This window comes from Somniosus microcephalus, chromosome 13 (assembly GCF_052327205.1).
Source record: "Somniosus microcephalus isolate GS21.2 chromosome 13, FLI_Smic_1.0, whole genome shotgun sequence".
In the NCBI taxonomy this organism is placed as follows: Eukaryota; Metazoa; Chordata; class Chondrichthyes; order Squaliformes; family Somniosidae; genus Somniosus; species Somniosus microcephalus.
In genome coordinates, this window is record NC_140999.1 from 190,984,194 (window position 1) to 190,997,166 (window position 12,973).

The following is a 12,973-nucleotide window of genomic DNA, read 5'->3' on the forward strand; positions in this document are numbered from 1 at the left end:
GATTGGCCTACTCCTGCTCCTATTTCTTATGTTCTTATGTAATCCAGTGGTCAGAGCTGGAGGACACCAACACGATTCAGATACATCCATCACCAAGCAGAATACAGCCAACAAGGCAAGGAAAACATCAGGGGTTTGACATTGAGACAGTATACCCAAATGCACAAGGAATGGATTTCTACTTCAATGTGACTTGATAAATACAACTGAGCATATGTCACTGCAGTTTTTTTAGAATGTGACAGGGCGTTTACAAAAACATTATTAAGTGGTGAAAACATCACACAAGACGACTGAACAACGAAAATGCTTTTAACGTATTTACTGATGTTTATATTCAGTATCATATTTAGTAGCAGGTTATTCTGTAAACGTTCTACTCAGTTTTGAACAGAAAATAAAACACAAACTCTAATGTGAAGAAAGGCTAAACCAACAACAAAGAATGAGCACCTCCAGCCTCTAACTCCGCTGTGGACCTTTCCAGAGAGCAGTCATTTTGAAATGCCAAGGGCTTTAAATTGTAATCGACTGAGCCCTACAGATCACATGACATGAACTAACTTGTGAACTATTAATTTAAAGTTCAACTGGAATTACATTCAGAGTACAAAGCAATTTGATACTGTGTTTTATATAGTAACACTTCAGTACTAGCTCATTTATTGCATATTCAGTTACTTTACCTTGGGTGAAATAATGCTTTCAACAGTAGTCTCCAGGTTGCACTCAAAAACATGGGCTTTTGTTAGCTTTTTGTCCCAATGGGCGGCAAGCCAAATCTTAGCGAGTGGCCCACGCTTGCTCAAAAATAAGGTAGCATAAAACATCACTGCAGCGGCTACAACTGCCACAAACTAGAGAAAATGCTGGTGAGGGGGGAAAAAAGTGTAGTGAAACATTGCAGAATAATGGATCACATTAGTAACAATACAGTTATGTATAAGAACACTAAGTGCACAGCTATATCACAAGAATGGCCTCTTTTTTTCATTTCCTGTTATCATTGACATGCACATTATATAAACTGTCGAGGTTTGGCTTTAAGCAGATCTGAAACATGTTGGTCATTCTACTCTAAATTTTTCCCCAGTAATGTTTAGAACTCTCCAGTTTGTCATTCTGATGGTTTGGTGCATGGAATCTGATTAGTTTTGCCAGTACATTTTGTTATAAATCTCATCATCAAGAAACTACTTATGAAATTACGCTGGACGGCCAGCTGGTGGCGCCGTCCAAGGAGTATAAATACTTGGGCCTGGGCCCCAGCTTGTCAGGGACATTTTGAAAGACAAGGAACTAGTGAAATACAACTAGACTTCCATGTTCTGAAACAAGTTGATTAAAGCCTTGCTCTATGCTCAAACCAAGTGCGTAGTGAGTTTTATTACGTCACATTTGCTGGTTATTTAGAGTAAATATTTGCCACATATAAGGACGTTTTAACTCTACAGGCATCGGTGTTCATTGATCGCAAGCTATTTTTCTCTGTGACACAACTATTACTCAAACAGTGGTCTCCAGGTTGCACTCAAAAACATGGGCTTTTGTTAGCTTTATGTCCCAATGAGCGGCAAGCCAAATCTTAGCAAGTGGCCCACGCACAGGACTGTATTGCAGTTACTTATACTTGCAACTTTAATATGGATTGTGAACAAATTGAGTGAATACCAAAGTATGTTATTAAACAATGGAGGATATAGATAGGGTTTATCAGGTTGAAGGTCTTGTAAATCTAAATATTATTCCTATTTGGGAGGAAATAACTGTCTGTTTTTCACTTTGACTATGTAACCAAAAATACACACAAAGATGTTAGTAAACACAAGACTGTTTTCTCCACAGTATCATACTCTTACCTGCATCTCAGAAAAAAGACACAATTAAAAGAATGGCTGTATTCTTTTTTTTTGTTTTTATATTGTATTCAACATTAACTTTCAAAAGGGAATTGGATAAATTCTTGAAAGGGAGAAAATTACATGGCTATGGGGAAAGAGCAGAACTAATTGGACATATCTTTCAAAGAGCCACCACAGGCACAATGGGCCGAATGGCTTCCTACGCTGTAATATTCTGATTCTACCTTGAACACACAAAATTATGCTTAGAATTGGGATTAGTGGTAAATATTAGAAAGATTTATGCTCTTGGAAGTTTTACTAGAGTTTATCACTCCCCCTACAGAACATTAAATAAATTGAGGAGAACCAGTAACAATGCAAGTTGTGCATGGGCTGTTGAAAAAGCAGGTCCCATGGTCTCAATGCCCTTTATTCATTCCAAACGTTACATAGAATTTATGTAAAAATTGCAACATGGAAACAGGCCATTCGGTCCAACCAGTCGTGTTGGTGTTTATACTTCATGGGAGCAATAGTCTGAATCTGATGTGCCTATTGTTTACAAATCTCTTTATCCTTCTTTCTTTCAAACACCTATCTAAACTTTTCTTAAATGTTGACAAGTTCTCTGCATCAATCACTAACTCCGGTAGTAGTCCACAGCCCGACAACCCTCTCTTGCTCTCTTCATCAAATCACACGTAATCTCTATTCTAATGAGAACAGCCCCAATTTTTCAGGTCTTTCTTCGTGTTTGTATATCCTCATACCAGGCAGCATCCTACTGATTCTGCACTGTACCCTCTCTAAAGCCTCAACATCCTTCCTATAGTGTGGAACCCTAAGCTGCACACGGTACTCCGACTGTGATCTTACTAAGGTTTTATATAGATTCACGATTACATCTTAACTTCTATATTCTATACTACTTGCAATAAAACCCAGAATTCCATTGGCTTTTTTATGGCCTTATCTACTTGAGATGCTGCTTTTAATGTCTTGTGAAGCTAACGCCCCTTCAATCTCTCTGCTCTTCCGTATCACCCAACTGTCCCCCATTAAAATATAACTTTTTTTTAATACCAAAATGTACCAACTGAAAGTCACTGACATTGAACTCCATCTGCCAAATTGTTGCCCATTCCATCTTGTCAGTATCTCCTAGTATTGCCTGCAAATTTGGACACTACACACTCTAGCCCTATACAGGAAACTTTGCGATATCCGGCACCGACGGGACCGGCGTGTTGCCGATCTATCAAAACTGCCGGACGTACAAAGTTAATGTTGAAGCATACGGAGGTTTTCATCTCTGTATATGACAACAAACACTGTTGCTTAGCAACAGCTTCTAAAGAGTCGGCTGCAAGCATCTCTAGCTGAAGCTGTTGCTATAGTTACAGACCTTGCAGTGGCTGACTGGGAAAAAAAAGAACGAGATCTAAAAAAACTTACAGAAAACGGCTCCTGATTTTTGCCGTTAGATCGAGTATTCCGGACATACAACCTCCGGATAAACCAAAGTTTCCTGTATTCAATAAACAGAAGCAGTTATAAAACAGAGTCCTTTGAGACTGCTACACAGTTCCAACCACAGATAAACTGGCCTTAATTATTTCTGTTTCCTCCTTTCTAACCAGTTTTTAATCCAATTTGCTGGCATTCCCCTATGTACATACCCCTTAATCTCTTCCAATAGCTTTCTGTGTGTTACCTTGTCAAAGGCTTTCTGAAAATCAGTGTACAATACATTCTGTAATTGCAGAACATACACTTTTGGCCAGATTTTGCTGAAAAAAAGGCGTCTGAACAACGTACACCTTTATTAATATGCAAATCGGTCAGCAACTTGTAATGAGGAAGAGATAACCTGTGAATTGTGAATCGCCACAAGAATTGCTCCAGCAAAATCTGGCCTGCATGGTAAACTATTTTACATTTTTTTAAATAGAAATTATTCTTATATTTGAGAATAAGGCCAAATAGGAACTTATCCTGGAATGTTTCTTTAATAAGTGATTATTCTGTAAATATTATAAATAATATTGAATGGAGTTTGGGCAGCAGAGTTAGCAGTGATCTTTCACCTCCAAACTTTGGTGTTGAATCCAATCCAGATTGATGGGATGAAAGCCTCTTCTCTCAGTTGACTGTAAAAATCTGAAGCAAAATAAGTTTAGGCCACTTCCTAGTTGGCACAAATCTATAGTACAAAATGTTTGATAATTCAATACAATTTGGCAATCTCAATCAGAGCAAGGTTTTCCTTCCAATCTACAAGGATTAATTCCAGCAATGTTTTAGTGAGCACATTATCACATGACAATTTATTGGTGCAAAAATACCACCGAGAAGGATAAGGGCAGCAAGCTCATGGGAACATCATCACTTCCAAGTTCCCCTCCAAGTCACACACCATCCTGACTTGGAAATATATCCACGTTCCTTCATCATCGCTGGGTCAAAATCCTGGAACTCCCTCCCTAACAGCACTGTGGGAGCACCTTCACCACACGGACTGCAGCGGTTCAAGAAGGCGGCTCACCACCACCTTCTCAAGGGCAACTAGGGATGGGCAATAAATGCTGGCCTTGCCAGCGACGCCCACATCCCATGAATGAATAAAAAAAAATGTTGGCTGTAACCCCCAATTCCAAAACTGCCTTCCAGATAGCAACAATGAGTCAAGCTTAAGTTATATTATTTAAAATGCACATACATATATATTTAGCTGCAATATTTTAATTTTTTACATCTGTATGCACTTTCCATCAATTTTACCATTAAAAATTCCCAGGTCCACATTTATAATGGAAACTGCTCCTGTAAACTTGACAAGCTATAATCAGACCCTCCCTCCAATGGATATGCTGCATCAAAATAAGGATTCCCTGGTCCAATTATCCTCCAGGCTCTAACCCTGCTTCACTTGAACACTTGGGGTTGAAATTTCCATGGTGGTAGCGGGCGCGATCGGTGGCGGGTCGGGTGGGAGAGTTGTTTTTTTTGACAGCATGTCGGGAACCCGCTGTCAACTCGCTCCCACACGCCTTTCCCACAGGCGCATCTGTCAGTGTGGAGCCGGCCCGACCTGCAGCGGTGGGGGACCCAACTGAAATCATTATGAGGTACTCTACAGGCACGAAAGAGCCTTTTTCCCCCCTACTTTTTACATTTTTCTGCATGGCCACGGGGTTCACACAGCTCGGGAATCATGTCTGTCAATCGGATGCGTGAGTTCCGTGGGCATTGCTCCAGCTGATGACTTGACTGCATGGAAAATAAACCCAAATAAAACCACGTTGATTATATCAACTAACAGATTGATAGCGATTCTGTTCTACTTGAAATGCTACTGGTAAATGTTAATTTTTCACTGGCCATTCTCAGCTGTTGCCTTCCAACTTAACAGCAATTGCAGTGAATTGATCTGCAGTATAAAAAATGACATACCATTTAAATACATTTTTGTGTTGTTTCTGGTCAGGCTTTTCTCAGTATACTGTGATTGTCCAGTTACACATTCAATTAAGTCATCAACCGTCACAATTTCATTCTCATCACGCATTCCATTGGTTCAATTTACTTTCAGTCCCTGAATATGACTAATTTAATTTTTCAGTCTGAGCCTTTAGGGTGAATTTCTGCAGCGGTTCTCTCACTTGTCCACTGTTAACTTCAACGGAAGAGCTGCAGAAATCCCAGAAACACATTGTAAGCACCACTTACACTGTTTGTCAGGGTTTCCGCAGCTCTTCTGCTGAACTTGCATAAAATTGTAAATCCACCCCTTTACAATTACATTTAAAATCTGCTTAGTTTTATGTCTTACCTAGACACACACACATCTTTTACTTGTAACAGTTACTGATACAAAAGTCTATAGATTTGTGACTAAAGCACCAATAACTTCCCAATTAATGTACTTTTTAAATTATGTTCTGATCGTATTTGTAGATGGAGTCATATTACTTAATGATAATTTTACTTAAATATATCTTTGTCACTCATATATAACTTTTATTATATTATTGTACAGTAAAGATTCAACACCCACTTTGTTAGATTAAACTTAAAATTTAATGTAGCCAGGGTCCCTTTAAGGACCCCGGCTTAAAACGAGTCATGAGTGACGTCACCAGACCCGCTCCATCTAATTGGGCCGGCTAACAGGCTGGGTGGACTTAATAGGCCCCATTAAGGTAAGTTCATTTTGTACAGCGGGATGGAGCCAGCAGCGGGGTTGCAACCCGCCACAGACACCGCCCACGCGAAGGTAAGGAAAACACTGGCCTTGGTCTTCACTCCCCATCCACAATACCATGGGAAGATTGACTAATATATGTCTATATTGTAGGAGTCTACGTACTCCTAGCAAAAAATACTGAACTCGGAGAGATTCATGCCACAATATTATATTAACAATAATACATTTATATGCATGCACTTCCTGTCTAAAAAGCCTTCTGCTCCAGTTGTCATGATTTTGACACAATCTTGTGTTAAATTTTCCCCATATCAAAATAAGGGAAGTGCAATTGTAAATTTGTCACACTACAACTGAATCTTCTCATCAGTGGCGGCACAATGGTGCCTCAGTTTTGCACCTCCCAGCTCCTCAGTCTTCTCATATGCGCCAACCAACTCTATTTCCTAAATTACTGTATGTGTTGATATTTAACTGTAAATAATATAAAATCAAATTATATTAAAGAACAGACTGTATGGGCTGGATTCTACCAACCTCGGCGGGTCCGTGGCGGGTGACGTCGGTGGCGGGTCCCTGCCCCGCTGCCAGCTCCAGCCTGCTGTTCAAAATGATTTTCCCTTGATTGGGCTTGTTAAGCGTGTTTGCCAGCCAATTGAAGGAAGCGGGTCTGATGACGTCATTCGATGACGCATCATTAAGCGGTTTCCTTAAAGGGACCATGTGCAAATCAACTTTGACAGTTCTGCTGTCACTGTTCTACAGCATTGAGGTGCTGCAAATACTGATAAGCACTGCACAAAGGTGCAGGGCTGCACTCAGGCTCTCCCATGACTCCCTCCATACGCAGCCTGGTTGCACATTACACAGGAGGACACAAGCAGGGATGTCGTAAGGAGGACCAGGCTGCAGTGGCGTAAACCTTTCAATGATCTCGGTAATCACGAAACGTTACTGCAAAGCCACACTCAACTTCATCCTGCTGTGCCATTCATCACATCCCCATCACTCTGCCTTCCCTACCCTACACCTGCACATCCTTACTCACACCAACTTACCTTGCACCTCCACCCATCCCTCTCTATCTACATTATCACTTCCCCATCTCACTAGCCACCCCTCACACTCGCCCTCATCCTAGTCCAATCATACCAACTAACACACAAGGGTAGGTACTTGTGTATTTTAGTCAATGTTCATGTGAAGTTTCTGTTAATGTGCTGTCAAACATTGAAATCTTTATTTTCAACACTTTGCATTCTTGGACGGATGTGTGTGAACCTTTGGAAGTGGCTTAGTGAGTTGCAGTGAATATTGAGACATAATGGTACTCCCTGCAATGCTGATGAGTATGAAACAAATGGTTTGGGCAATGTAGGGATGCTTTATGGTGTTGGTGTGGGGTGGTACCAACCTGGCACATCATGTGGCAGCCAGGGTGTACAGCATCAAGTGAAGTAAATCTGGCCATGGTGAGGCCATCCCTGGCGTCCCAGGCAGCAATGTGGTCGGGTGCTGATGCCCTGTGTCCAGTGCAGCATCAGTTGATTGCAGAGAAGGTTGGTGTTGTTGTTGGTGCTGCTGGTGTGGGGACTGACTCTGAGGACCAAGGTGAGACAGTATAAACCGTAGCCACTCTGATGTAATAGATGGCATAGCAATCTGTCAATGGTGAGAGAGGTTGTTCCAATGAGGTGACACTGGATAGAGAGTTTGCTCCAAACACTTGCAACCTGCATAAAGCTCAATATGTCTTCCAAATGCAGTAAGCAGCAGCTTCTGAGCTTGGAAAGTGAACAGCTGTGAGATGGGAGCTTTTATAGCACATTTGCAGCGGTCAAGTAATGAGATGATTCCATGGGCATTCAACTCCCGCCCTGCTTATCTGACATGACCCCCAAGCAGCATAGACCCCCCATGGGCGACCTGGTAAACTCTGAAAATGAGCTGAAAATGGTTCTTAATCCTCTGTTAACAAGGTCATAATGACCTGAATTGCCTCCCCCCGCCGCTGCATGTCGTGTCTGCTCAGCGATGGCAGACCCGACATTTGGGAAAGGCGTGTGGTGGTGGGTTAATGGCAGGGTCCCGACACGCTGCCAAAAAAAAAACATTTTCCTACCTGACCCGCCACTGATCGCGCCCGCTGACCTCCCGCAAAACTCCCCCCCATGACTTTAAAATGGATCCAATTTACACCAGCATGTCCTGGTCCAATTAATCGCCCATCCTCAAATATGGTTTCACCTGAACACATCACTTTAACTTGACTCTCCGTGTACAACGCAACAGGAGATTGAGTAATATCCATATATTGATCTGTTATACCAGTCAATCACCTGTGGCATTGCATACGGTGAGTTGAGATCAAGGTTACTATTCAGGACCAGCAGGGTTATAGGGTGTGGGGATAACTGGACCAAGGCAGGGATAGGGGAGGAGGGAGCATGGGGAAGTGAGGGTAGAGGGGAGAAGAGAAACAGAGTGCACAGAAGAGAGAGGAGAGGAGGGAGGAAGGGTAGGGGACAGAACGAGGGTGAAGGTTGAATGTTGTACAATTAAATCAGACCTGGTATCATGATATTCTTACACTTCTGGTACACCTGGAGTCACTTTGAGTGAAAACATTTTCCTACCTGACCCGCCACTGATCGCGCCCGCTGACCTCCCGCAAAACTCCCCCCCATGACTTTAAAATGGATCCAATTTACACCAGCATGTCCTGGTCCAATTAATCGCCCATCCTCAAATATGGTTTCACCTGAGTTACTTTTAAAGTGCCTAGACAGGCTTCTAAACGGATATACCTACTATTACTTTTGTTACAAGCCTGCAAATACTAGTTAACACTGTTGTGTCTCCAAATTGCATCTCCCACATCTGATTTCCTTGGGGCTAGTGCAACTAAATATTTTAAAATTTTAAGTAATACTTATTGGCTTGTTTTTTAGCCCATTTATGCTTTACCTAATATTATTTTGGAAAATCTCCTTCACTCCCAATTCTTTTCCCCTATTTATTTGATTTGCTTGTCACTTGACCTGGGTAATGCACCCGCCTCTCTTCCTCTCCCGTTACTTGATTTTTTGGCCACTTAGCCTTACCATAGGTTCCGAGTTCCGGCACCCAAAACACTGTTTCTTTTGTTGTTATTGGCTCGGGTCAAGCCTCCTCTCACATCTCTAATTTTCATGACATCTTCCAGAAGGAATGAATACTTAACAGTGCAGTTGTTTAAAGCCTCTGGCTGGCCTCCCCTCCCGGGACCCACCTCCTCCAGAAAATGTCTTTGTTGTAGCTTCTACTATTCACAACCATCACCTGGAAGGAACAGGTACTACCTCTGCAGGGGGAATGGGAGAAACACCACCTCAGGCCGGTGCTCTGTGAAGTCATGGGCCAGATTAAAATACTATAAAGGCTACTTCAGGGGCACGGGGCGGAGGTTGGGGCAACATGAGAGATAGCTAAAGGCAGCCGGAAGGGACCCATCGAGCAACAGCCACGTTAGTAGGCCTCAGGTGGGTGCAGTGGACAGCAGGGCCAACTGCCTTGGAAATGGAACGAGGAGAATTCATTGGTGAGTACATACAGTACAGGTACGTTCGATAGTGTGACAGAATAAGCAGGATGGCACTAGCATGACAAGAAGTGACTAAAGAGGAAGTGCATACAAACAAGACTTTTGCTATATTATAAATGTGTATACACACACACACACACACGTAGAATCATAAAAAATAATGTATTTTTAAGTATATGACAATGTGATCAAGTTGATAGCACTGTCGCCTCTGGAGCAGAAGGTTATGACTTTAAGCCCCATATCAGAATTTAAGCGTATAACCCAGGCTGCCACTCAACAACAACTTGTATTTATTTAGCACCTTTAAACTTAGTAAAATATCCCAAGGTGCGTTATAAAACAAAAGTTGACACCGAGCCACACAAGGAGATATTAGGGCAGATGACGAGGTAGGTTTTAAGGAACATCTTAAAGGAAGAGAGAAAGGTAGAGAGGGGGGAGAGGTTTAGGGAGGGAATTCCAGAGCTTTGGGCCCAAGCAGCTGAAGGCACGGCCGCCAATGGTGGAGTGATTAAAATCAGGGATACGCAAAAGCCCAGAATTTGAGGAGCGCAGAAATATCGGAGGGTTGTGGGACTGGAGGAGATTACAGAGATAGGGAGGGGCGAGGCCATGGAGGGATTCGACAACAAGGATGAGAATTTTAAAATCGAGGCGCTGCTTAACCGGGAGCGGTACTGATGGGAGTGCTGCATTGTTACAGGTGCCATCTGTTGGATGAGATGTTAAACCGAATAACTGTCTGCCTATTCTGGGAACTACAAGTTACCTTAGTCCACAAACAATATCACCAAAACATTCACATCAAAAGCTGTTGTGAGATGTCATTAGTGCAAAATGGCTTATATATTTCCCAACAGAACAATCACTGCATTTCAAAAGTAATTTTTTGTGTGAAGCACTTCGAGAGGTTTTGATGTGGTAATATGCCATATCCATATAAGTATTATGTGTAAGCACTTAAAAGAAAATTATCTTATCAAGGGATTCAGATGAAACCTTCAATGACATTACGTTTTTACAATCTTAGCTATTACTATGTAACGGACAGCCTTGCACCATTCTCGGTATATAACTTTTGTAGTTTGTCTCCAATTGAATATAATGGAATGAGTCAAAAATTACTGTTGCAGCTGCATTAGCTTGTCACTGATGTTACACTAGTGAGCTGTACATTCATATTTATTATGAAATCCCATTTGCAGTCTGTGGACGCAGTGCCAGAGATGTTTTGCTTAATAACGAGTAACTAAGGTTGGAGTAATACTGCACTTATTGGGAACTCGCATCAGAGCGAGAGGAACTCTTGGGGCAGGGAATGGGGAGGGGGGAGCGCTGGGAAGAGATCTCGCACCTCATGGCTTTAGCAGGCTCAGCAGACTCGAGTTATACCGGCACTTTTGCATCAATGCACACCCAAAGACAACTTTGCAACAGCGCAAAAGTGGCAGTAAAACTGCACGCCAAGCGGAGGAGGCAGTGACGTTCTGCCCCAAGATCTCCAGGTAGCAGAAATGCAACATAGAAGATAGGAGCAGGAGTAGGCCATTCGGCCCCTCAAGCCTGCTCCGCCATTCAATACGATCATGGCTGATCATCCAAGTTCAGTACCCTGTCCCTGTTTCTCCCCATATCCCTTTAGCTTTAAGAAATATATCTAACTCCTTCTTGAATATATTTAATGAATTGGCCTCTACTGCCTTCTGTGGTAGAGAATTCCACAGGTTCACCACTCTCTGGGTGAAGAAATTCCTCCTCATCTCTGTCCTAAATGGCTTACCCCTTATCCTTAGACTGTGACCCCTGGTTCTGGACTCCCCCACCATCGGGAACATCCTTCCTGCATCTAGTCTGTCCAGTCCTGTCAGAATTTTATAAGTTTCAATGAGATGCCCTCTCATTCTTCTAAACTCCAGTGAGTATAAGCCCAATCGACCCAATCTCTCCTCATACGTCATTCCTGCCATCCCAGGTATCAGCCTGGTGAATCTTCGCTGAACTCCTTCCATGGCAAGAACGTCCTTCCTCAGATAAGGCGACCAAAACTGCACACAATACTCAAGGTGCGGTCTCACCAAGGCCCTGTACAACTGCAGCAAGACATCCAACCGAGTGTGCCGGACAACTGCATAGAATCATAGAAATTTACAGCGCAGGAGGCGGCCATTTGGTCCATCGCTATCCAGCCTAATCCCACTTTCCAGCTCTTGGTCCATAGCCTTGTAGGTTATGTCACTTCAAGTGCACATCCAAGTACTTTTAAAAATGTGAGGAGGGTTTGTGCCTCTCCCACCCTTTGCAGCGAGTTCCAGACCGTGCACCCTGTCTTCTGTTCAGGGCAATGGGGCTGCATTGGTGATGGCCAATAATGGAGCATTATCATCAGCCTACTCCTGCTGCTATTTCTTATGTTCTTATTCTACAAGGGAGGGGCAATGTCCAAATGGAATATTGCATCTTAATTTGCGAATTGGGATAAATTCGGCAGCGGGAAGTCCTGCAATGGGCAGCAATGCTGTGTTTTAGATGGAGGGCGCGGCACCGATTCCCTGTTCTCCGGGGAAAGACGCCCCCCAGACCCCGCATTTACACCCACTTCCCTCCGCCCGGTTGCATTGCTCGATGTGCAATGGGTGCCGGCTCCATTCACTGCGTTTCCCCCCCGCCCGCCTCAGTTAGAGAGGGAAAACATCGCGCCTTTCTAATGGGGGGGACATGAGCTCGCCTTCCTGTTAACTGTGAATGAAAGGGTCAGCAGCGATGGTGCGGTTCCCGCGGTGGATTGCACTCACGGTTCGGTAAGCTCGGGCTCGGACCTCTCCCCCCCGCCGATCCGACTGCCCGCCTCGAGCTGCGCGCCAAAAGCCGCCGCCCTCCGCGCTCGCGAGACTGGAGACAGCACGCGGCGGTTGGAGCAGAGCACGAGGCAGCCCGCCAAAAACCCCAGCCCTGAACCCCCGACCCAAAAACCCCAGCCCTGAACCCCCGACCCAAAAAAACCCCGGCCCGCCAAAAACCCCAGCCCTGAACCCCCGACCCAAAAACCCCAGCCCTGAACCCCCGACCCAAAAAAACCCCGGCCCGCCAAAAACCCCAGCCCTGAACCCCCGACCCAAAAACCCCAGCCCTGAACCCCCGACCCAAAAAAACCTCGGCCCGCCAAAAACCCCAGCCCTGAACCCCCGACCCAAAAACCCCAGCCCTGAACCCCCGACCCAAAAAAACCCCGGCCCGCCAAAAACCCCAGCCCTGAACCCCCGACCCAAAAACCCCAGCCCTGAACCCCCGACCCAAAAAAACCTCGGCCCGCCAAAAACCCCAGCCCTGAACCCCCGA

At 44.0% G+C, this 12,973-nt stretch overlaps 1 protein-coding gene across 4 annotated transcripts in view; it reads right to left on the bottom strand.

Annotated features, from left to right (window-relative positions):
• Positions 1–12,519, bottom strand: part of LOC147108911 (double-strand-break repair protein rad21 homolog) — a 98,157-nt gene extending 85,638 nt beyond the window's left edge. For 2 of the 4 annotated variants that reach the window (XM_086005866.1, XM_086005863.1), the window contains exons 1-4: positions 12,430–12,519; positions 3,932–4,004; positions 3,300–3,372; positions 687–869 (exon numbers count right to left, since the gene is read on the bottom strand). In XM_086005866.1, coding sequence (XP_085861992.1) covers positions 687–830 — 144 coding nt within the window. In that variant the 5' untranslated portion in view covers positions 831–869; positions 3,300–3,372; positions 3,932–4,004; positions 12,430–12,519. The remainder of the gene's footprint in view (positions 1–686; positions 870–3,299; positions 3,373–3,931; positions 4,005–12,429) is intronic. The other 2 variants (XM_086005865.1, XM_086005864.1) reach the window with 2 other exon arrangements.
• Between the last annotated feature and the right edge of the window lie 454 nt (positions 12,520–12,973).